Source organism: Myxocyprinus asiaticus, chromosome 21 (assembly GCF_019703515.2).
Source record: "Myxocyprinus asiaticus isolate MX2 ecotype Aquarium Trade chromosome 21, UBuf_Myxa_2, whole genome shotgun sequence".
NCBI classification, from domain to species: domain Eukaryota; kingdom Metazoa; phylum Chordata; class Actinopteri; order Cypriniformes; family Catostomidae; genus Myxocyprinus; species Myxocyprinus asiaticus.
Window position 1 is genome coordinate 15,680,078 of NC_059364.1, and position 25,810 is coordinate 15,705,887.

Sequence of the window (25,810 nt, forward strand, 5' to 3'; positions counted from 1 at the left end):
CCCCATGTGCACTTGCAAACTGTAGTCTGGCTTTTTAATGGCAGTTTTGGAGCAATGGCTTCTTCCTTGCTGAGCAGCGTTTCAGGTTATGTTGATAGGACTCGTTTTACTGTGGATATAGATTCTTGCCTACCTGTTTCCTCCAGCATCTTCACAAAGTTCTTTGCTATTGTTCTGGGATTTATTTGCACTTTTCATACCAAACTACGTTCATCTCTAGGAGACAGAATGCAACTCATTCCTGAGCGGTATGAGGCTGCGTGGTCCCATGGTGTTTAGACTTGCGTACTATTGTTTGTACAGATGAACGTTGTACCTTCAGGCGTTTGGAAATTGCTCTCAAGGTTGAACCAGACTTGTGGAGGTCCACAAATTTTTCTTGGCTGATTTCCTTTGATTTTCCCATGATGCCAAGCAAAGAGGCACTGAATTTGAAGGTAAGGATTAAAAAACATCCACAGGTACACCTCCAATTCAGCATACCTCCTATCAGAAGCTAACTGGCTAATTGCCTAAAGGCTTGACATCATTTTCAGGAATTTTCCAAGCTGCTTAAAGGCACAATTAGCTTAGTGTATGTAAACTTCTGACCCACTGGAATTGTGATATAGTCAATTAAAAGTGAAACAATCTGTCTGTAAACAATTGTTGGAAAAATTACTCGTGTCATGCACAAAGTAGATGTCCTAAATGACTTGCCAATCTATAGCGTGCTAATATGAAATCTGTGGAGTGGTAAAAAAATTTTTTTAATGACTTCAACCTAAGTGTATGTAAACTTCTGACTTTAACTGTATATATATATATATAAATAAAATGAACATTATACAGAGAGTTTTTTGGTGTAAACCTAAATGTGAAAATCTCTTGTGCTTGTGCCTGGCTGGTTACTGCAGCTGTTTCTATGGTTAAGGACGGTGTCCACGTAGTGCTTTGCCAGGTATCGCGGACTGAATGTGAACTTTTATTCTAAGTAAAACTGGGGCTACACATGGACTTTCAAATATAAGAGAGGAATTCGATCCACCAAAAACGCAACTTAAATCGGCTGTTTGGGAGAATTTGAATGATCAAGGGTTACAGAAAATGACGGATATAAACATCAGAAGTCATATAAAGGTACACATCCTACAAATGGGACAGGATGTTCCACTAGTCGTCCAACAACCAACTAGTGAGTTTAATATTTTTTAGCAGTGGTGCTTTTAAATGGATGAATTAAAAGATGCAACTTTTTGGAACGTTCAAGCGTTCAGATCAGTGTGGTAAATTTTGGGAAGTTGCATTTCAATTAAACCTCATATTTAAAGCATTGCATGTGTACAAATTCACCTCATTCGACAATAAATTTCAACTTGAGTTATTATCGTACTTTAAATCGCCTGCTGTAAGCATAAGCAATGTTCCCATTAATATGCATTTTTCTCAGGTTTATTTGTGAGGTGTTGTGGACAGATTAAAATACAGTATTTTTATGCATTCTTTATGGTGGAGTGTATGACACTAAATGAAAATAAATGTTGGATGCCATGAAATACTTTTGAATTCAGAGCTAGGATCGCCCTGCGAATCCAAGCACTCCGGTTACATTGCAGCACATCATTCTGCGCCCAGTGTGCAGATAAGCGGTGTTGTGCCCTATATTGAGGCATCTCTTATTATATACCTATTTATTTGTAGTGCATTTATCAGTTTTCACATTTTATGGCTGCACTTAACTTTTTAAAAATTGCATTAATTTCCAAATATCTTTTCTTCAAAAGTAAAACACTTTAATGGAACCATTAAGGAATCATTTAGAGGAATCTGAAAAAATTCAGAACCAGAAAAAATTACTTACAATTTCTATCCCTAGCTGGCATGATACTAAATTGAAAGATTTTGGATGTTAAAATACATTCTCAAAACTTGCAATACTCATAGACAAAGACAGCGATGTGCTACATTATTTGCCGTTACATCATCATAAGTGGAAAACACAGGGATGTTCAGATAGGGGTACACAGCCCCCCCAACAGAGCAACAGTCGAGCACCACCTTGAAAACCAGCATGAGTTCGGTAGAAAAGGGGTTACAGAAAAAAGGGGCCAAGTTAAAAACATTGCAGAGAAGGAAACAAATGAGAGACTCCACCTAACACCCATCATTCTTTTTTCTTCATCTATTCCTCTCTCTGTTCTTCAATCAAAAAAACCTCTCCACCCTGAGGCCACATTTTTCAATGATGCTGTCAACCCACACATTAGTGCTTCTACGTTTGTTTAGTGTGTGTGTTCAAAGGCCATTCTTTTCTCTGCTGTGGTTTCAGTAACACTAACACCTGTTCAGCGTCAAGCATTGTGTCCGACTAAAGACATACAGATACTTCCAGATAATACCAGACAGACACACATCCTTTCTCTCCCTGGACAATTTTCACTATTCAACACAAGCAGGGCTCACCAAACGTAATCATTTGATAATGTCACTCAAACTGACATGGTTGGACAGAAGAACAAGCACTGAATCCTGGGGAAAGGAAAAGATGGACAATGGAGATGCAGAGACATGGAATAAGAGTGGAACAGGGTGGATTCTTTTGGAGGAGAAGAGGGCAGACAGGCCCATTAAAAACTGATCCCTTCTTACCCTTTTGACTTCCCCAGGGAAACCCCTCGCCCACTCACACACCTGCTACAACTGCCTATATAGCCTAGAGGCTGGAGAGAGAAAATGAGAGGGCAAGAGAGAGAGACAGAGAGAGAATGTCAAGGGAGAAGATATGCATGTGCCTTTTCACACTCTACTGTACATCCAAAAATGGGGGAGGGCCAGTCCTTCACACACATATACACACACACACACACACACACACACTAATACGATGAAATTTAAATGTAACAGTGGAAAAGAGAAAATGGTATGAACAGACTTTATTCATGAGCTCTCACACATTCATGTGCCCTTCAGGTGTTAAATCTAGACAGGAATTCAGCCTCACAGGGGGCTGCAAGCACAGATTTTTCTGTCAGTGTATGTTATCGGTACAATGAATGTGTCTATCACATGCATAGTGCCTCCTGTATTCATTAGTTTTTTCTCTTCTACACTCCTGTCAGTCAGTCACACACTTATATTGTCATACTTCACATAGATCGCAGTAACATCCCTGTAGGATGACATCACTGTGCTTTAAACTGACACTTTGGTGAATTTAATTAGGAGAAAACTAAGCAAAAAAAATTAGCAAAAGAAAGAAAATTATGAAGAGCATTAATTAAACAACAGGAAAACAAGTGTAAACAACATAAATCATGAATGTGTCATGATTAAAACTAAAACAAGTAGAAAGTAGCTATGACAATAATTTCTCAACTTAAAAAAAAAACTTTCTAAAATTAGACCCATATTATCAATCTAAGTCCTACGGCTTGGGGAAATACTGAATATTCACAATATATTCCCAATAATTTTGCTGTTGATTTAAAATCTTGTGTGTATGTGAGCATTAATACAGATGATTTAATAGTTTCTCTCCATAAAACTTATAGAGTTGGGAAGTGTGATTCATTTTTGTAAATCTGTTAAAATATTTCTGATTTAAAAAATGTTTGTATGTATACTTGTTCAAAAATTTGGAAAATGCCTTGATTTTTAGTGTATTTCACCTCTTTGCATGTCAATTCAAACTTACTTGGCTACAATAGCTGTTTTGTCAAGCATACAGTTTGTATGACTGAAAAAAAAAAAAAGAATTCAGATCCAATACAAAAATATTGAGATGTAATGTATATATTGAAGGGATGGACATTTTGCGTAATTTTGTAGTTGAGTACTCTAGCAGATAACAAAACAAGTAATCGATTACTTGTAATTAGGAATTTAAGTTCAACCTTCATCTTTTTAACTGTTTTTTTTTCTTCTGAAAAAATGAACACTATGCATCAATGGACTTAAAAATGACAAAACACAAAAACATTTGCACTCATAGAAATATACATTCCAAGCATTCTGAAGCGATATGATCACTTTAAATGACAATTTTCTTTTTAGGCGAACTACTGAGTGTGACAGCAATTTTTAAGAGAGAGGCAGTTTCATTGTTGCCCACGGCAGGGAAAGGAACAAAGTAAAATCAAATTGTAATTTTCGTGTAGTGATTTAACTAGTCAAATATTTAAAGCTGAACGAGTACTCAATTAATTGATTACTCGTCTACATTCCTAATATATTGTATTGAATACCGTCAAAAGGGTTATGTTATCACCCAGTCCTACTGTAGTCTCAGATCCCACAAATGGACAGGGCACCGCAAATCCATGTGATCTGTGACATGATTCTAAACATGGTGTTTATGATGTTTATGATCATGGTATAAAGACTGACAACAGCACATCTGGGTCTGTTAAATCCTTATGAATGTGAATTACTGCCACTTTTGGCCCATCTGTCCATTACAAACCCCAACAGCTGTCCTGGGGATATGTTCAAAACGAGTGAGAAGAATAAATGTCACTCACAAACTTACTCTGCCTTTCATTCTCTTTTGAAAGGAACCTCTCCCTCCCCTCCCCTCCTCTCTCTCCATCTCCTCCCACTGTATTCCCCTTTCCTAGTGTAAATGAACAAGTCTCTTCTCCTGGTCTGAAGATCCAGGGAGATTCTAACAGATGGGGTGAGTTTTAATAGATCGGAGAGAGGGGGGAGCAGATCAATCCACTTTCCTTCTGTTACAGACATCATAGAACAGGAAAATACTCTGATAGTAACAGAAACCAGAGGGATGAAAAAAACAAACAAAATGAGTCTAATTTATTGACTAAATCAATAAAGTTAAAGGAAATACTGAAACAGACATAAATAAGCTCAAAAAGTCGGAATGCTGCTTTCTCCTGCTGTGTGGTCAGCAAGGGTCAGAGAGCACAGTGAGTGACCATCTGGAGACAAACACACACCCACACACACAAACTGCTTTCGCATTACCCCTGTGCATTGTTAAAAATCACAGGCCTTCCGCCCCCTCACAGAATTACAATGCATTACACAGCAGCACTGGATCTCTCTCTAAAACACACAAAGGGGAATCCCCTCTGACAACCTCACTGAACAGAATTGACTTTAGAACAACAGAGAAAGCCCTAGAAAAAAGAAATAAAAAAAAAGACAGAAGAAATAGGAGTGGATAAAGACCTTCGAAACTCTTCCCATTTATAACTCTATGGTCCTGTTTACACCTGGTATTAACATCCAGCTCAGGTGATCCAATCACGAATGCTTCCAACTTGCATTTCCATGCATCACCTTTGATCAATGAATCGGATCTGGATCTGATTTCATCAAGGTTGCGACTTCATCACGCAAATGTAATCTTACCACATACGTGAGGTTTTTAGCAGAATGCCAATCATTTAAGTCGAGTACCTGCATTATGAACGTGGGACGTGTTTTACATGTTCTGTGTCAATGAATTTTTGATATCAAGCAAACCTAGGGTTGAGAACAAAGAACCAGTTCTTATTCAGAATCAGTTACATTTTGAAAAATAGAACCAAACTTTTATGACTTTCGGTTCTGTTAACTGTTCTTGAATGTGCATTCTTCTGATGCAAATTGAAAACCGTAATTAAATACTCCTACAGTGTTTCCTGCACTACTACTCATTGGCATTGCAACACTGCTACTAAATAAGCAGCAGGAAACACAGCGCAACGAGTGTAGTTCGAATCCCGAACAAATGACTCTGAGCCAGTTCTTTTGAATCTACAGTGTGATCAGTGCAGCCTGATTCCCGAACTAATGACTCTTATCAGCTAATTTTTTGTTTTCAGTGAACTGAACCAAAAGTCATTCATTTTGTCATGTCTGACTCAAAATGAACCAAGAATTGTTACTGTGTTATGTGTACTTAAGACTTGTGAGACTTAAAACATAGTAATTACTGGATGGTTGCTGCAATTATTGTGGAGTTAAAGGTAGGGCTGGGCGATAAAACGATCTCAATAAAAAACAATCCACGATATCGATGATAAGCTTTTGAGTAATTTTCTATATTTAGCCTGTGTTTTACATCTAGATGTTCAGATGCGTGTCGCGAGACCATAAGACATCATGATGATGGTTGTGCCCTCTCATCGTCTCTAGTGAGCAGTGCAACAAAACAACAGTGCTGTGTACACCAGATCTGATCTTTCTGTGCTGTATTCTTGAATATTATTCTCTAGCTCTGAACACACTTCATTTATGCCCTGTCCTGCACTGCACACGTTGCCTCTTTTCCCCCACATGTGAGTAAACATAAGGCGCCACATAAGTTAATGTGGTGCCAGAGCGCCTTTAGACCATAACGTTTTTTCCTTCTAAATTTGCCGTTATTAATCAGCATGTTACGAGCCTTTAATAACAAACAAATAGATTTCTGTTCTAATTTTGTGAAATTAATCAGATGCCATCATCTTTGGCATGGATGACAAGACAATAAAATTACTAGTTTGTAGACTAGTTTTTCCTCACTTTAATGAAAATATAAAAATGGTCCATTCAGACTTTTACATTTTCTAAGTTTTCTCTCAGGGGATACCCCTAAACCCCCATACAGTATCATTCCTCAGTCACAAGGGCTTCTATGCCCCCATACTTGCTATCTGAATGTAACAAAATACAAAAATAATTTGAATGTAAAAATGATATGCTGTCATTATGCTTCAAAACTAAAAAATTATTTTTTTAACATTCATGTCCAACTGCACTTGATTTATAAACTCTATAAAATACTTTAATATTTTGGTAGAAGATCTATCAGACACCACTGCTGTGGCTGTCTCTGGGCCCCCAATGCAGTTTTGTATTGACTATTTTGTTTTCTTCTTCTGCCAACTTGGAAATTCCAAAAAATTAGCAAATGTGAAAGTATATCGTGATAAATATCGATATCGAAAGATATGAAAGAATATTGTGATAATATTTTTGGCCATATTGCCCAGCCCTAGTTAAAGGGATAGTTCACTCTTTAAAAGAAAATTCTCTTATCATTTACTCAACCTCATGCCATCTAAGATGTGTATGACTTTCATTTGCTGAACACAAGCAAAGAATATCTCAGATCTGTACGTCCATATAATGCAAGTGAATGATGATCAGGCCTTTGAAGCTCCAAAAAGGAGATGAAATCAGTATAAAAGTAACCCATAAGACTCCTAGTTTAATCAATGCCTTCTGAAGCATTCCAGTTGGTTTTGGGTAAGAACAGATCAAAATATAACTCTTTTTTTTCACTGAAGTGTAATCATGTTTAAAATCGTGATCACCAAGGAGACTACAGTCAAGATGTGATCTTATACATTTTCTTGTGCATGTATTTGGTTTTTAAATTTTTAAAAAAAAATTTATTGAACAATTTTCTTTTAAAGCCACCTGTAATTGGAAACCCTTGTTTTAACACAATAGTTGATTGAGAAGAGGATGCTTTGTTGCTATCTACAGTAAGACGCCTTAGCGTTTACATTACAAATATGAATTGGGTCACATTAATTTCTGACTACTGATGTTAATATCAGATGTAAATGAGCCTCTTTTTCTCTTACTGATGCAACACTTACACTGCACATCACACAAACACTGCATTTTCAAAAAAGAACATCCAGCTCTCACACAAACATGCACACACACACACACACACACACACACACACACACACACACATCCCCTCATACACAGGAACTTGAACATTTTAACAAGCATCTTATTGTCTGAAGTTCAACAATGAGCCCCCTAAAAATAAACTGTGTGAGCAGACAGAAAAGAGCTAGCCTAGAGCAAACAGCCTGAATGCCAAACCAGGAGCCCCCACACACAAATCCATATTCTCAAGGCCCATATAAAAATATATATATTTGTTATATATAAGTTAAAATAAATGACAGGTTGCCAGCGGTCTACAAGGCTTCCACTTTAGTTTTCATGTACATTGGACAACCAAGCACTGAAAAGCCCTATTCTCCGATATAAGTCATGATTTTGTTTCAGAGGTGAGCTCCACTCAAAACCAAACCAAATACACACACACACTACACAAGTGAGGGTCTTGCTGCCAATCAAATCAAATCACCGCCCGTAATGGGTGGATGAAAGACAGTGCGCTAATGCCAAGGTGCTGTGAATAATTAGTGCTTCAAGAGCTGAGGGGGCTTCTACTTCCTCCGCCCCATACAAATCATCCACAAACAGCACAGCCAATCAAAAACATGACAACCTGTGCACACAGCCAATCACGAAATCTGGCAACCTGCCAGCACTCTATCCCCAGGAGCTTAGCAGCTGCAGCTTTTCTGCCTGGAATTAACATAGTCTTATTCTTGCTCTCTTTCTCTAACATTAATGCAATAACCACAACTAATCCCGCAATGATTTCAGATAAAGAAGTCACTTTTGTTTTCTGTTCTCCAGAGGTTGGTTAAGCGTGAATGTCTGTGTTGGATTGAAAATGGATAAACAGAATATTTTGAACAGGAGTAACTCCAGCTCCACTTGCCTTCCTATACTCATGTCATAATAGCACAAATGTGAATGAAGGGTGAATTTGGAATAAAAGTGCATTAATTGTAAAAGGAGTCACTTCAGTTCCACTCCTCTTCCTTTATTTGTTTGCTGGTCAGAAATTAAATAAAGTGTAAATGTGGAATGAAAGTGGAATAAGCTTGAACGCAGTTTGAAAGTGGAATCACTCTCTTACCATTCTCTTTCTCCTCTCCCATTTTGGTGATGGACTCGGACAGGCCCAGACTGGCCGCAGTGGGCATTGTCCCAAGCAATACCGCTAATGACGGCCGTTTGGATGGAGAGACTTTGTCTCCATCTCGCTGCTGCTCATTACCGCCTCCATCCTCCCCTTCAACAAATACAGATTCACACAGGTGAGAAGCTGCTGCCCTCAGCTCTTCATCCTCCCCTTCACTATCACCAGCAAGGACACTTGAGGATGCCAAGGAAATGACATCATCTGTAAAGAGAGGAGCAAGAAAGATGATTAACACACACACACACACAAAAAATGTCTCTTTTGTGTACTGCAAATCAAAACCTGTCAAATTGCAATTATGACAAAGTGGACATTGCCATACCACCTTTTGCATCACAAGCTAAAAAAAAAAACATCCCTCTTGGAAATTCTGCCAATGATCACATTCAGAATTTACCTCCTAATAATGAAGTCACGGTAAAAGATCAATTTACTCAATTTACTCAATACTCAACACAAACATGTCATCTTCTCAGCTGACTTGAACACTTTTGTTACCAAGGGTTTACATAGATCAATATGGCTGCATGAATAAAAAGAAGGGATTTATTTTTTTAATTATAAAATGAATTATCTTGGTAATTAAAACAGGAAGCTAGGCTCATTTGCCCTTTGATTTGAGCATTGCTGTGATCCAGCTGACATGGGGAGAAAATAATTACACAAAAACACACTTAACCACACCGAACACAAACAAGTGCACAAATACAACAAAATTCAAATATATACAGTACGTGCAGACACGCGTGAAAAACAAACTCGGATGCGCACACACAAACACACCCACGCTCGCAGTCTTAATTAGTTTCCTCCTGTAATCACTCCATTAGAGATATCATGCACTGGATTGCTGGCACTGTGGGTAATGCCGAACATGGAGCTAATTGGACAGAAATGTAAACAAAGAATTTTTGCAAGAGGGATGTAACACTTCCTGAAGATAATGTTGTGTTGTTCTCAGAAGAGCAGCAGTTCTCCCCAAACAAAGAGCAATTCTGACAACAGGATGATCATTTGACAGCAAATGCTTTCAACATATACACTTTTTGAATGAGAAAGCTGTACCTTCTTTGCTATAGGATGCATACATTCCCCTGGGTTTGGGCCTACAGCTTTCCAGTTCTACTTCAATCTCATCCTGATATCCACAGATTTCACCTGCAGAACACATACAAATGTGCACACACAATAACACATCATTAGTCAAACTTCGCATTGCGTTGGGTTTGTGCCAAGATCCATTATGTAAATTAGAGCTTAAAATCATGTGTGAATTTTTCTAGGTACCTTCAATATCATCAACCTTCTTTTCAAGCTCCTGCTCAATCTATGGGAGGTTGAGGAAAGCAGAGAACATTTTAGACCAATGTTTCAGGACACATGCAAACTAGTGAATGGATTGATGGAAGGATCGATGGAAGACCACATGCACACTAGTGGATGGATGGATGACCACATGCAAACTAGTGGTTGGATGGATGACCACATGCAAACTAGTGGATGGATGGATGGATGGATGACCACATGCAAACTAGTGGATGGATGGATGACCACATGCAAACTAGTGGCTGGATGGATGTATGTATGACCACATGCAAACTAGTGGCTGGATGGATGGATGACCACATGCAAACTAGTGGCTGGATGGATGACCACATGCAAACTAGTGGCTGGATGGATGGATGACCACATGCAAACTAGTGGATGGATGGATGGATGACCACATGCAAACTACTGGCTGGATGGATGGATGGATGACCACATACAAACTAGTGGATTGATGGATGGATGGATGGATGGGTGACCACATGCAAACTAGTGGATGGATGGATGACCACATGCAAACTAGTGGCTGGATGGATGGATGACCACATGCAAACTAGTGGATGGATGGATGGATGACCACATGCAAACTAGTGGCTGGATGGATGGATGTCCACATGCAAACTAGTGGCTGGATGGATGGATGACCACATGCAAACTAGTGGCTGGATGGATGACCACATGCAAACTAGTGGCTGGATGGATGGATGACCACATGCAAACTAGTGGATGGATGGATGGATGACCACATGCAAACTACTGGCTGGATGGATGGATGACCACATGCAAACTAGTGGATGGATGGATGGATGGATGACCACATGCAAACTAGTGGATGGATGGATGGATGGATGGATGACCACATGCAAACTACTGGCTGGATGGATGGATGACCACATGCAAACTAGTGGCTGGATGGATGACCACATGCAAACTAGTGGCTGGATGGATGACCACATGCAAACTAGTGGCTGGATGGATGGATGACCACATGCAAACTAGTGGATGGATGGATGGATGACCACATGCAAACTACTGGCTGGATGGATGGATGACCACATGCAAACTAGTGGATGGATGGATGGATGGATGGATGGGTGACCACATGCAAACTAGTGGATGGATGGATGGATGGATGGATGGCCACATGCAAACTAGGGGATGGATGGATGGATGGCCACATGCAAACTAGGGGATGGATGGATGGATGGCCACATGCAAACTAATGGATGGATGGATGGATGGATGACCACATGTAAACTAGTGGATGATGGATGGATGACCACATGCAAACTAGTGGATGATGGAGGGATGACCACATACAAACTAGTGGGATGGATGGATAAATGAATGAATGGATGGATGGATGGATGGATGGGTGTGTGGGTTTAAAATTCTGGAGTAAAAGTGCCATGTGATCCGTGACCTGTTTTAGTTTTTGCTTCCTGAGTCCAGCTGTGTAAGAGGGCGGGTCACACTCCTGCTCCAGATCCACTCTCATGAACTCTTCAATAGTCAGCTCACTGGTGGGTGTATCCTCAAACTCATTCAGCCTGTCAATCAAACACACCGGGGGTCAAGACACAACAGAACAGCAAAATGGGGCCTAAATACAAGTGTCACAAAAGAGTCCAACAAAAACATCCTGGAATGACATTATTTATATAATATGAATGATATTACATATAAATGGAAAGCCATACTGTGATTATGACTATGGTGATTTTCAGAAAAAACACTTGCTGTCTTACTTGATTGATTCCTATAATTTTAACACAATGCCACGTTCTGTGCACAATTTACTCCCGATATTTTTATTCTGAAGTTGAAATCTCACCTTTTCCTTAGTGTGGCCTCACACACTTTCACCACACTGATCACTTCCTTAATTGTGCGACAGAACTCGTGCATACGAGCGGCAACCAAGAGAGCTACAGGGAACACAAACACACAACAGTAAGTACAACACACAAACTTTCAACCAATAGAGAAGGAGAGAGGAGGCATGGTCAAATATGAAACTTTAATAGTACTTCAGAAAAGTGTGTCCTCTGTACCTGGCCCCCGATTGACTCACCTCAGGCAGAACAAACAGACTAAATGCACCTGTAATACTGAAAAGCTTCTGATGCATGTTTTTTTAATGAAACAAACAGAGTCAGATGCACTTCTGAACTAACAAATTGAAGAATGTCCAACGCCACACAGGATGTTTCTGTGTGTGTGCACATGAATGTGCATAAAGCATGTAAAATAACAGTAGATTTTGATATATTGAACACTTTTTGAGAACAAGTACCTTCTTACATGGAAGTACCTTACAAGTACCTTCTTTCATGGAACACAAAATCTTACTCTTAGACACCATTTACTTTCATTGTATGGAAGAAAAGATGCAATGAAAGTGAATGGTGACTAAGAGTAAGATTCTGTTAAGCATTTCCTTTTGTGTTCTACAGAAGAATAAAGTAATATAGGTTTGAAACAACACGAGGGTGAGCAGATGATGACAAAACTTTTATTTTTGGGTGAACTATCCCTTTAATATTATATATACACTATATTGCCAAAAGTATTCGCTCATCTGCCTTTAGACGCATATGAACTTAAGTGACATCCCATTCTTAATCCATAGGGTTTAATATGACGTCGGCCCACCCTTTGCAGCTATAACAGCTTCAACTCTTCTGGGAAGGCTTTCCACAAGGTTTAGGAGTGCGTTTATGGGAATTTTTGACCATTCTTCCAGAAGCGCATTTGTGAGGTCAGACACTGATGTTGGACGAGAAGGCCTGGCTCGCAGTCTTCGCTCTAATTCATCCCAAAGGTGCTCTGTCGGGTTGAGGTCAGGACTCTGTGCAGGCCAGTCAAGTTCTTCCACACCAAACTCGCTCATCCATGTCTTTATGGACCTTGCTTTGTGCACTGGTGAGCAGTCATGTTGGAACAGGAAGGGGCCATCCCCAAACTGTTCCCACAAAGTTGGGAGCATGGAATTGTCCAAAATCTCTTGGTATGCTGAAGAGTTCCTTTCACTGGAACTAAGAGGCCAAGCCCAGCTCCTGAAAAACAACCCCACACCATAATCCCCCCTCCACCAAACTTCACAGTTGGCACAATGCAGTCAGACAAGTACCGTTCTCCTGGCAACCGCCAAACCCAGACTCGTCCATCAGATTGCCAGATGGAGAAGCGTGATTCGTCACTCCATAGAACGCGTCTCCACTGCTCTAGAGTCCAGTGGCGGCGTGCTTTACACCACTGCATCCGATGCTTTGCATTGCACTTGGTGATGTATGGCTTGGATGCAGCTGCTCGGCCATGGAAACCCATTCCATGAAGCTCTCTACGCACTGTTCTTGAGCTAATCTGAAGGCCACATGAACTTTGGAGGTCTGTAGCGATTGACTCTGCAGAAAGTTGGCGACCTCTGCGCACTATGCGCCTCAGCATCCGCTTACCCCACTCTGTCATTTTACGTGGCCTACCACTTCGTGGCTGAGTTGCTGTCATTCCCAATCGCTTCCACTTTGTTATAATACCACTGACAGTTGACTGTGGAATATTTAGTAGCGAGGAAATTTCACGACTGGACTTGTTGCACAGGTGGCATCCTATCACAGTACCACGCTGGAATTCACTGAGCTCCTGAGAGCGGCCCATTCTTTCACAAATGTTTGTAGAAGCAGTCTGCATGCCTAGGTGCTTCATTTTATACACCTGTGGCCATGGAAGTGATTGGAACACCTGAATTCAATTATTTGGATGGGTGAGCGAATACTTTTGGCAATATAGTGTGTATATATATATATATATATATATATATATATATATATATATATATATATATATATTTTTTTTTTTTTTTATGGATAAATGTCAAGTGGCATCAGCTACATCTAACTGAGAGCAGCTATCTTGGGCTTGGATCCTTGTGGATCATGATGGCTATTAAAAACCAGCTGCTCTCCTCCTCTACTGTTAACCCTGCAGGACATCAAACCAATGTGCATTCCAGCTACTACACAAGGACCATTCAACAATCTTCCATCGCACTCAGCAGTGCTCTTCGCCTCTCTGTTTGTCTTAATTCTGGGTCTTTCTCAATTAAATTCAGTCTCTTTGTCGGTCTGACTTTCTTTCTCAAGTCTCTGATCTCTCGCTGTGGAACAAACTCTTAGGCTCATGCTTCCTCTTTCTCAGCACTGCTCCTAAAAGATTAATGGCAGATTAATTATTCAGGTTTTCCAGTGAAGGGGGGTGGCAAAGACTCTCAAGCTGAGAGGCAGGAGGAGTCTGTTATTCTAAAAGCTTAATTACTGTATGAAGTGAAACTCTGCCTTAGTGGACTGTGTAAAGTTTACACAAGATGGAGACTGTAGCAGGAAAATAAACTGTTATTGATGAAATCTCATCAAAAAAAGTACAGAAATGTCAAGGCAGAAATGAGGCAATTACAGTGCAAAAAGAATGATTTGGCTTCATTGAGTGTGAAACCAATACTCTTTCAAAAATCATTCTCTTTCATCAGGAGTGAGGTGTGACTTGGGAGCTGCTTTAGATGACCTGATCTAATTACACATCATTATGTGGTGCCCATCAGTGAAGAGGACGTTAAGCAAATGTGTGAGATGAGACCTTGAAATGTTGCCTATGCCAGGTACAAAATTTTTAGTTCTAGATGGGTTTTCAGGAGTATAAATTCAAATTGAAGTGATTCGACCCATGGATGTTGCACAGTGATGGTGTTTTGAGTGTTTTCCACATATAACAAAGCAACCCTTTACTAGCTCACATCATTAAAGAGGTCGAACCGTTAGGGGAGGGTTGCCATGGTTACCTGCTCCGCAGAGGCCCGAAGGCCTTCGTCCCGTGTGCATCCAGTCTCTCTTCATCCTCTGCAGGAGACGCAGTGCTGTCATCGAGACCTCATGGCTCTTCTCTCCAAATTCCAGCATTTGTGCAAAACGTGGAATATAAAGACACGGATCTGTACCAAACAACATCTTACAATCGTAAAGCCATACAGAGCCTATCTAGACCTTTTTTGTGCAGGTTGTTCAGTTTACTTAATTAAAATGAACTAAAGCAACACAATTCTGTCACAACTTTCATTGTGTTTTATCCAATTAAATCAGTTAAATTGAAGTTTACTTAATCCATTATATATATATATATATATATATATAAAAAAAACTGTCATAAAAAGATAATGCAATATCTTGGGATAATATATGCAATATGAGATTTATAAACAATCTTAGTGGGCCAGTTATTTTTGACCAGACCACAAAATGTGTTGGCATAAAACAAACACAGCACAAGGGTTAAAATGTGTGTCTGTTAGGTTGAGTTTTGGGGGTTACCATTGTGGTGAAGAATGGCTGAGGATGGACTTACACTTTCAAGTGATGTTTAATTCGAGTGCTGCATAGCTATATAAGCAGTTGTGATCAAATTGACATTGCAACATTTTCACTGTCCTTACACTTGCTCACCTGGCATATACTAATGATTAATAAAGTTTTATCAACATAAGAAAATTAAACATTAGTAAATGAACTTAAAAGTTGAGTTAAAACTACTATATTACATTGATTTGACCTAATCCATCTAAATTACTGTATGTTAGCTGAATGAAACTGACTTAATTTGGTCGAAAGAAATTAAATTGCTTATAAAAACTCTCAAATTCAATTATGTAAGGGTAATGACTTCATTTCTTGAGTACTTCTAGAACTCTTGTCACATTTTCAGTTCAATAATGTTCTTATGATTGGTGTCAAATCTGGCTTATACCATGTCCTAACCAGCCATTTTTAAAATGGTTTCTATTTCTGCAATGTCGTGCCAGCCAGCGCAGTCACCAAATGGGTCTAAAATGACTCTTATAGCAGTAAAGTCGACAACTGGCCAAGGGTGTCACACACCTACAGAATGTTGTGCTTAAAGTCTCGCTCTCTTCAGCCGGTGTCACACACATAGGTTCAGATTCAGAATGGCAGAGGGGAGACATCCTGGCTAATTCCAACTTTCTTTCCGCTTCCCTGTCACGTGGAAATCGGCTAAATAACAACAGGAGTACCACGTAAACAAAAACAATCTTAACAGACTCCAGGGTGTGCTGAGTGACTCCAGCCAGGTCTCCTAAGCAACCAAATTGGCTCGGTTGCTAGGGAGGGTAGAGTCACATGGGATAACCTCCTCCTGGTCGCGATCAGTGGTTCTCGCGCACAGTGGGGCGCGTGGTAAATTGTGCGTGGATTGCGGAGAGTAGCATGAGCCTCCACATGCGGAGTCTCCGCGGTGCACAACGAGCCACGTGATAAGATGCGTGGATTGACGGTCTCAGAAGCGGAGGCAACTGAGACTTTTCCTCCGCCACCCAGACTGAGGCGAGTAACCACGCCACCACGAGGACCTACGTGCTACGCAAGTAGTGGGAATTGAGCACTCCAAATTGGGAGAAAAGGGGATCAAAATAATAATAATAATAATAATAATAAATAAATAAATACATACATACATACATAAATAAAAAACTCTGCAAACTGATTAGAACAGTGAAACAACGTTTCTCAATGCATAAAATGTTTTAACAGCAAGAGAGTGAGTGGTAACACCACCAACATTTTCTGATCGTTTTCCAATAATATTGGAAAAAAGGATGGTGCCACTATATGAGCAACTCGGACTTTTAATCTATACTGCATATGTTCACTAAGCCGCTTAGATCCGTCTGTGAGGGGAAAAAAGGAGCGAGAGAGAGAGAGAGAGAGAGAGAGAGAGAGAGAGAGAGAGAGAGAGAGAGAGAGAGAGAGAGAGATGCATCATGCTGCGTTAGGACTTTATTGGGAATACGGAAAACAGTCGTGCGCAGCAGCATTCCCGAACCAAGTCCAGCCCTCGTCCCGTTTCAGACTCCATCACGACCGACATGGACCTTGAAGCCGGAGCAATAAAACTTTGACATCGCTGAGTCGATTACATCGCGTGAGATGAAAACAAACAGCTCGTGCAATACAGGATTTGAAGATTTTTCACTTCGACCGTGGTAAGAGCACAATTATTCAAAGAATACATTATTCGTTGTACTAGTAGGCGAGTTGTTAAGGAAATGTTACGTTAACACAACGCAAGTTTCTTCCTGAACATTTTCAGCGCGCAGACATATAGTTGGAGAGATGGACCGTTACACGCGAAACATTTCCGGTCATCATTATTACACTCTATAGGCCTTCTGATATTTAGTGATATATTTACCTTAAATACAATATAAACAATGCGTTTAATTTGTTTAGACTAAACCGAGATGAATCGCGAGTGTCAAGGACAAAACGGTTGAAATAGACGGCTTATAAATACGGAGGAACTTTTGATGTGCAAGAAAACACTCGGATCATTAGAGGAAACGTCGAGATAACGTTTAATGTACACTTATAAACAGGCATTGTTTAAATACAAAGAACAAAATATATCCTCATCCCCACATAGTCCACAGAGAACCTTAAAGAGGGCAGATGTGATTTTCGGGAGGGATGGAGAGACAACCCTCAACTCCTTACGTCAGAGAGAGAGAGAGAGAGAGAGAGAGAGAGAGAGAGAGAGAGAGAGAGAGAGAGAGAGAGAGAGAGAGAGAGAGAGAGAGAGAGAGAGAGAGAGAGAGAGAGAGAGAGAGAGAGAGAGAGAGAGAGAGAGAGAGAGAGTCGAATTTCATCATTTCGTGTGAACAAGGCAGAGAGAAAGACTTACTTGGCCATTTTTAAAGGCTACAGCAGGAAACATAGGCAGACTTTCATTTCTTGGGGTTTAAACTGATGTGAGTTATATTTTTCGATCGGATAAGTTGTGATTGAGGAAAAGAGAAGGTGATCTCCGCGAAATGGTAGCTGAAATCCTAAATGTTTGTCTCACTTTCAACACCTTTTAAGGATCGTGGAGGCTTTTTATTTTTTCCCCAAGGAAGGCACGGAATACTTGGGAATATCACGGACTACGGTTGTTGATGTCATCGATAAAGCCTGCTGATAATTATATATTTTTTTAGATATTTCGGCAAATTCTTTTTTGTTCTGATGCCCGCTGCGCCGGAATGCAGACTGTCCCATCATGGTCGTTTAATGAAATGTGTGTCTTTTTTACTCTTGCTTCCCGAAACGTTAAAGAAGTTGAACAGGGCAAGCAAGCACCCCGACAGGCTATCTGTATGCTATAACATCTTAAATATTTCCCTGAAGAAAAGGATGGCAGCAGAACTATATTCCGTGAACGATCCTACCGCTGTGCCGAAGAACGGGACCGTGATGCTGAACATACCCGAGAAGAAGAGCGTGGAGCCGGTTACGCAGACCGCCAAGTCCATCGCCACGACACCGACGACCGAGCAAAACATCAACAACAACAACGTGGAGATTCCCAGCTGGCAGTCCGCGCATCCGACGTTACGCGAAAGGCATGTCGTTTTAAAAAAACAATAAGTGATATAGCCTAAATGTCTGAATATTCATTAAAATGCTTTATTACATTTCTTTACATTAAATGTATTCTGTTTAATAATGAAATGGAACATTTCTTTATAGCTTTCTATCTATAACATTAAAGCTAAACACATAATATATATATTTCTTAATCCAGAAATGCACTTATGTTCAATAATGAACAAATGGCAGACGTTCATTTCATCGTTGGTCCCACCGGTGAATCCGAGAGGGTCCCGGCACACAAAGTGAGTTTACACATCCTTCCCTTTTGGTCCCTTAAGACTTCGTAACTAGTTATAACACTGACTTCCATCTCTCTTTTTCAGTATGTGCTGGCAGTGGGGAGCTCGGTTTTCTGTGCCATGTTTTATGGGGATCTCGCGGAAGGGGACTCTGATATCCATATTCCAGATGTGGAACCCGCTGCGTTTCTCATCCTGCTCAAGTAAGACTCACTCACTAATCACATCTGGGCATTAATAACAGGGCGAGTCTGCTTTCTTGCCAGGCAGCACAGATGGGTTCACAGAGGCCCTGACACTGATGTCGTGGTTTAAGAATTGCCCTCTTATTTCAAAGCAATCACAGATCGTTTATTGGATTGCGAATGTGAATGATGTTTTCCCTGAGAAAGCCCAAAGTCACTATTTAAAGAAGCAGAATGTAGACGGGCATGATTGCCTTGTATATACGTTAAACAGATCAGCTTTGGTGAAATGGAGAGTTCACCCAAAAATTACAATTCTCTCATCATTTACTCACCCTCATGCCATCCCAGATGTGTGTGACTTTCTTTTACTAAACAAAAAAGATTATTTTTAGAAGAATATCTCAGCTCTGTTGGTCCATTCAAAGCAAGTGATTGATGGCCAGTCTTCCATGTCTTCTGAAGCGATATGATAAGTGTGGGTGGGAAACAGATCAATAGAAGTCCTTTTTTACTATAAATCTCAACTTTTACTTCCACATTCTTTTATTTTTGGCAATTCACATTCTTTGTGCATATCGCCTACTGGCAGGGAGGAGAATTTATAGTAAAAAAAAAAAAAAAAAAAGGACTTAAATATTGATCCGTTTCTCACCCACACCAAACATATCGCTTCTGAGGATATAGATTAAACCACTGGAGTCGTTTGGAACACTTTTATGCTGCCTTTGTGTGTATTTTGGAGCTTCAAAGATCTGGTCACCATTCACTTGCACTGAATGAACCAACAGAGCCAAGATATTCTTCTAAAAATCTTCGTTTGTGTTCAGCAGAAGAAAGTCATATACATCTGGGATAGCATGAGGGTGAGTAAATCATGAGAGAACTTATTTTTGGGTGAATTATCCCTCGAAGTATAAACTATAGGAGAGCATTACTGCAATAAGAGATCACCCACCCAAATAAATTTTGTTACCATTCACTCATCCTCATGTTTTTCCAAACCTGTTTCTTCTGTGAAAACAAAAAAGGGAGGTCACCATTCACTTTTTTAAAATGGAAAATAGATTCACTGAAAGTGAATGATGACTGAGAACATCATTTGTGGAAAGTCATACCAGTTTGGAACAACATGAGGGTGAATTAATGATGACAGAATTTTCATTTTGGGGGAAATAACCCATTTTGGGGGGAATTTTGCCATAAACTCTCCCTCCTAATCCCTTCCTTCTCTTTCTCTTCTTTATCAGATACATGTACAGTGATGAGATAGAGCTGTCCGCAGACACAGTGCTGGCTACTCTCTACGCTGCCAAGAAATACCTAGTGTCTGCACTGGCTCGAGCATGTGTAGGTTTCCTTGAGACGAGCCTGGAAGCGCGAAATGCGTGCATGCTGCTATCTCAGAGTCGATTGTTTGAGGAGCCGGAGCTCACTCAGAGGTGTTGGGAAGTGATCGACGCCCAGGCAGAACTTGCGCTGCGTTGCGAGAGTTTCTCTGAGATTGACCTGCCCACGCTGGAGAGCATCCTACACAGGGAGACGATGAATGTGAAGGAGGTTGTGGTGTTCCAGGCGGTGTTGTGCTGGGCCAAGGCAGAGTGTAGGAGGCAAGGCCTGAGCCCCACTGCACACAACCAGCGTTCTGTGCTGGGGAAAGCACTGCACCTTGTGCGCCTGCCTGCCATGACACTGCAGGAATTTGCAGACGGAGCTGCACAGTCAAATATTTTAACCCTTGATGAAATAAACAAAATCTTCCTCTGGTACACGGCTGCTTCAAAACCTTCGCTGGGATTCCCAGTTATGGCCAGAAAGGGGCTGGCACCACAACGCTGTCATCGGTTTCAATCCTCCGCCTACCGGAGCAACCAGTGGCGCTACCGTGGACGATGTGACAGCATCCAGTTTGCTGTGGACAAATGCGTGTTTATCGCTGGACTCAGTCTGTATGGCTCCAGTGGCGGGAAAGCAGAATATAATGTCAGAATTGAACTGAAGAGACAGGGAGTGCTCCTAGCACAACATGTGACCAAGTTTGCGTCAGATGGTTCTAGCTCAACGTTCCCCGTGTGGTTTGAGCACCCAGTACAGGTGGAACAGGACGCATTCTACACGGTTAGTGCTGTTCTAGATGGGAGTGAACTAAGTTATTTTGGACAAGAAGGGATGACAGAAGTCCAGTGTGGGAAAGTCACTTTTCAGTTTCAGTGCTCCTCTGACAGTACAAATGGTACAGGGGTGCAGGGGGGTCAAATTCCAGAGCTGATATTTTACGCATGAGTACTTGGACTGATCCATTAGAGAAAAGACAGCAGGGGGATTATCCTCTGGAGTAAATAACTTTTCTAACAATGTAGCTGCAAGACACTACAGAATTGAGCCTAGTGAGTTGGGAGAATTTCCTTTGATCAGACTCTTTTATGATTCACATATAAAGGAATGCTCCTCAATATAATTTATTTTCTTTAAACATATTGTTTTAAAGCATATACAGCTGAAGTCAGAAGTTTACATACACCTTAGCCAAATACATTTAAACTCAGTTTTTCACAATTCCTGACATTTAATCATAGAAAACATTCCCTGTCTTAGGTCAGTTAGGATCACTACTTTATTTTAAGAATGTGAAATGTCAGCATAATAGTAGATTTAATGATTTATTTCAGCTTTTATTTCTTTCATCACATTCCCTGTGGGTCAGAAGTTTACATACACTTGGTTATTATTTGGTAGCATTGCCTTTAAATTGTTTAACTTGGGTCAAATATTTTGGATAGCCTTCCACAAGCTTTTCACAATAAGTTGCTGGAATTTTTGCCCATTACTCCAGACAGAACTGGTGTAACTAAGTCAGGTTTGAAGGCCTCCTTGCTCGCACACGCTTTTTCAGTTCTGCCCACAAATTTTGTATCGGATTGAGGTCAGGGCTTTGTGATGGCCACTCCAATACCTTGACTTTATTGTCCTTAAGCCAGTTTGCCACAACTTTGGAGGTATGCTTGGGGTCATTGTCCATTTGGAAGACCCATTTGCGACCGAGCTTTAACTTGCTGGCTGATGTCTTGAGATGTTGCTTTAGCCACATAATTTTCGTTCCTCATGATGCCATCTATTTTGTGAAGTGCACCAGTCCCTCCTGCAGCAAAGCACCCCCACAACATGATGCTGCCACCCCCATGCTTCATGGTTGGGATGGTGTTCTTTAGCTTGCAAGCCTCACCCTTTTTCCTCCAAACATAACGATGGTCATTATGGCCAAACAGTTCAATTTTTGTTTCATCAGACCAGGACATTTCTCCAAAATGTAAGATCTTTGTCCCCATGTGCACTTGCAAACTGTAGTCTGGCTTTTTTATGGCGGTTTTGGAGCAATGGCTTCTTCCTTGCTGAGCAGCCTTTCAGGTTATGTCGATATAGGACTCGTTTTACTGTGGATATAGATACTTGTCTACCTGTTTCCTCCAGTATCTTCACAGGTCCTTTGCTGTTGTTCTGGGATTGATTTGCAATTTTCAAACCAAACTACATTAATCTCTAGGAGACAGAATGCATCTCCTTCCTGAACGGTATGATGGCTGCATGGTCCCATGGTGTTTATACTTGCGTACTATTGTTTGTACAGATGAACGAGGTACCTTCAGGCATTGGAAATTGCTCCCAAGGATGAACTAGACTTGTGGAGGTCCACAATTTTTTTCTGAGGCCTTGGCTGATTTCTTTTGAATTTCCCATGATGTCAAGCAAAGAGGCACTGAGTTTGAAGGTAGGCCTTAAAATACATTCACAGGTACACTTCCAATTCATTACACCTCCTATCAAAAGCCAACTGGCTAATTGTCTAAAGGCTTGACATCATTTTCTGGAATTTTCCAAGCTGCTTAAAGGCACAGTAAACTTAGTGTATGTAAATTTCTGACGCACTGGAATTGTGATATAGTCAATTAGAAGTGAAACAATCTGTCTGTAAACAATTGTTGGAAATATTACTTGTGTCATGCACAAAGTAGATGTCCTAAACGACTTGCCAAAACTATAGTTTGCTAATATTAAATCTGTGGAATGGTTAAAAAACAATGAGTTTTAATGACTTCAATCTAAGTGTATGTAAACGTCTGACTTCAACTATACTTTAATTTAAGCTTATTTTATTTCTAATTATTCATAATCTGCCTGTGTACAGTAGAAAATGGGCAGTTTGCACTTGAAAATAGACAGCTCTGTCATATCATTTAATGGTTATTTGTCGACAGCTTAATGCTGAATGTCGAAAAACTGAGGTTTTAAGAGCCTGAAAATCATAAAACATTTTGCTTCTATAAATCAAACAGTAATACCTGGTCTTTTGTCTGATGTACAGATAAGACTTGTTTATACTGTTTAAAACTGGGTAAGTGATGTCCTTTAAGTCTAAAATTTTTTGGCCTTAAGAATCTTAAAAAATTAGATGTGTGTTTGTTGTCGGAGCAGAAAAACTGAACACTAGATTTGCACAAATCTATCTAGTGTTTATTTCAGGTCAAAAAGATGTATTTACACTGCAAGCGAAGCTTGATTTACAGTTGCACAGCACCCTCCGGATATTAAGAGCAGCACTGCAATGACTTTCACACGCTCATACTCGGCACCAGTACAAGTGAAAGATGCTCTAATTGGATGAGCACCAAGTAAAACTGCAATGTTACCTGTTTGTGATATTTGCAACTTACCAATAGCTGGTGCATTGATGCACAGCTCTCTGGCTAAAACGAGGAAGGTTCTTCCCAAAACATACACATTCACCTAGGGTAAAGAAAGAAAGAATGAAAGAGATGGACACAAATTTGTAGAAGAAAGAGAAAGGAGAAAGACAGAGACAGAATGTTCACTCACTGAGTACTTTATTAGGTACACCTGTACAGCTACTTATTTATGCGATTATCTAATCAGCAAATCGTGTGGCAGCAGTGCAATGCATAACATCATGCTGATACGGGTCAGGAGCTTTAGATAATGTTCACATCAACCATCATCCAAATGTGGAAAAATGTAATATCAGTGATTTCGATCGTGGCATGACTGTTGGTGCCAGATGGGCTGGTTTGAGTACTTCTGTGACTTCTGATCTCCTGGGATTTTCATGCACAACGGTCTCTAGAGTTTACTCTGAATGGTGCCAAAAACAAAAAACATCCAGTGAGCGGCAGATCTGCTGATAGAAACGCCTTGTTGATGAGAGAGTTCAACGGAGAATGGCCACTGGTTCGAGCTGACAGAAAGGCTACGGTAACCCAGATAACCACACTGTACAATTGTAGTGAGCAGAATAGCATCTCAGAAGGACCATAGCGTTCCTAATAAAGTGCTCAGTGAGTGTAAATGAGAGAAAGTAAGAACAAAAGCGTACAAGATAAAGAAAATGAATAAAGAGAAAGAAAGCTGTTTGATAACACGGTATTTGAAAAGATGCTGAGGGTTGCTGAGTTCAGAGCTCTGCGGGGTTTGGATCAGCACCAGCATTGCTGCAGAATCTTTACTTTCTCACAAACTTTATATCTGTCTCTTTCACTTAGAGGATGAACTACAATAACAATATATTTCATAAAACAAGCTTTAAATATCATATAATTCATTGGTTTTCTTTTTATACCACCTGTAGTATTAAAAAGGATATCCATAAAGAATGTGCTTACACACACGTCGGCCCGGTTTCTTCCATCTGGGCCCCACGGCATTAAAGCAGAGTCTTTTTTAGTTGATGTCAGAGGTCATGGCCACTGAGAAGTGGAATGGCCCTCACACGCTCCTGACCTGAGAGGGGAGGTGATAGCCTTATACCTCAAAAGAGCTCATCTGTCTGGGCAGAGCGAAGGAATTTATGGGTCCTTTCTCTGGTCAAATCCCCTAATGACTCAAAGACCGCAGAGGACAGGGTTTGTGTGTTGTGTGTGTGTGGGGGGGGTAATAGGACAGCTGGGAGGGTAAAAATATAAAACAGCCACACCAGCTGGAAAAAATGGCTTTCACACACTCATGCATGCATAAACATTATATATACCTAAACACTGATGCATGCAGACACACATATAGTGTAAAAAAGTGTAAAAAGGCTGGACTAACCTGCAGAAGGTCGCTCAGGTCAAGCAGCATGTCTGAGAAAGGGTGTTGAGGAAATCATACAGGATTGTTTATTTACAGATTTGCTATGTATTCATTTGATGTCTAATGCATTTATAAGTATTGAGGAAAGAGTAGAAGGACCAAAGAAATATAGCAATAATTATATAAAATACACTGGGGTAAGAAACCGACAGGCAAAATGGAGAAGGTACAGGCTGTTTGTTTTTAAACAACCTTTAAATCAATGAGATTTTGGTCAGATTTTCCCTCTGAGCAGAGCTCCATTGAACCGCCACCTCCTGAACTCTGGAATTACCCGTCTCCTGGCAACTGAGTACTCTGTGTCCATGGAGACTAGCTCACCTGTCCAATAAGGTCTTAGAGTATTAAAAACATCCCATAAAACATCATTGTGGGATTTACAGTCACCGTGGCAACAACGAGAGATAATCCTAAAATGTGGGATTATGGATGATTTTTATGATGCATCAGGATTAGATTTACCCTTGGAGGAATTTCACATATTGCAAAATTAGCTAAAGGCCATTAATGTTGTCCTTAATCAATTGACTGATAACAAATATTAGATATGTGCGGTTGGAAGAAATTTCAGGATTCAATATACAATTACAGATATGGTTAAGGGATACTTCACCCATCATCATTTACTCACCCACATGTCCAAACCCCTATGATTAGGAGATGTTA

The 25,810-nt window shown here is 40.3% G+C and overlaps 2 protein-coding genes across 7 annotated transcripts in view; one reads left to right on the forward strand and one right to left on the reverse strand.

Moving 5' to 3' along the window:
- The window catches only part of brf1a (BRF1 RNA polymerase III transcription initiation factor subunit a), a 73,965-nt gene that overhangs the window by 32,079 nt on the left and 16,076 nt on the right, over window positions 1-25,810 (reverse strand). For 4 of the 5 annotated variants that reach the window (XM_051648250.1, XM_051648249.1, XM_051648251.1 and 1 more), the window contains 8 exons: window positions 25,103-25,134; window positions 23,713-23,785; window positions 14,937-15,086; window positions 11,934-12,027; window positions 11,523-11,649; window positions 10,061-10,100; window positions 9,839-9,931; window positions 8,708-8,974 (listed from right to left, as the gene is read on the reverse strand). In XM_051648250.1, the coding sequence (XP_051504210.1) occupies window positions 8,708-8,974; window positions 9,839-9,931; window positions 10,061-10,100; window positions 11,523-11,649; window positions 11,934-12,027; window positions 14,937-15,086; window positions 23,713-23,785; window positions 25,103-25,134 (876 nt within the window). The other variant, XM_051648252.1, reaches the window with a different exon arrangement.
- Window positions 15,107-23,524, forward strand: btbd6a (BTB (POZ) domain containing 6a). 2 transcript variants are annotated; one of them, XM_051648255.1, is made up of 5 exons: window positions 15,107-17,150; window positions 18,334-18,548; window positions 18,731-18,821; window positions 18,903-19,021; window positions 20,254-23,524. In XM_051648255.1, the coding sequence occupies exons 2-5, from the start codon at window positions 18,340-18,342 to the stop codon at window positions 21,284-21,286; spliced, it is 1,452 nt and encodes a 483-aa protein (XP_051504215.1). In that variant the 5' UTR covers window positions 15,107-17,150; window positions 18,334-18,339; the 3' UTR covers window positions 21,287-23,524. The 2 variants fall into 2 exon arrangements, with proteins under 2 accessions (XP_051504215.1, XP_051504214.1); XM_051648254.1 differs by lacking the exon at window positions 15,107-17,150 and having other exon boundaries at window positions 17,158-18,548.

Bases quoted from the DNA above. Each gene is read 5' to 3' on its own strand.
- btbd6a (XM_051648254.1), top strand. From the start codon at position 18,172: ATGCCCGCTGCGCCGGAATGCAGACTGTCCCATCATGGTCGTTTAATG. The intron at 18,822-18,902 runs GTGAGTTTACAC...TCTCTTTTTCAG, and splicing joins AGAGGGTCCCGGCACACAAA to TATGTGCTGGCAGTGGGGAG. The intron at 19,022-20,253 runs GTAAGACTCACT...CTTCTTTATCAG, and splicing joins GCGTTTCTCATCCTGCTCAA to ATACATGTACAGTGATGAGA.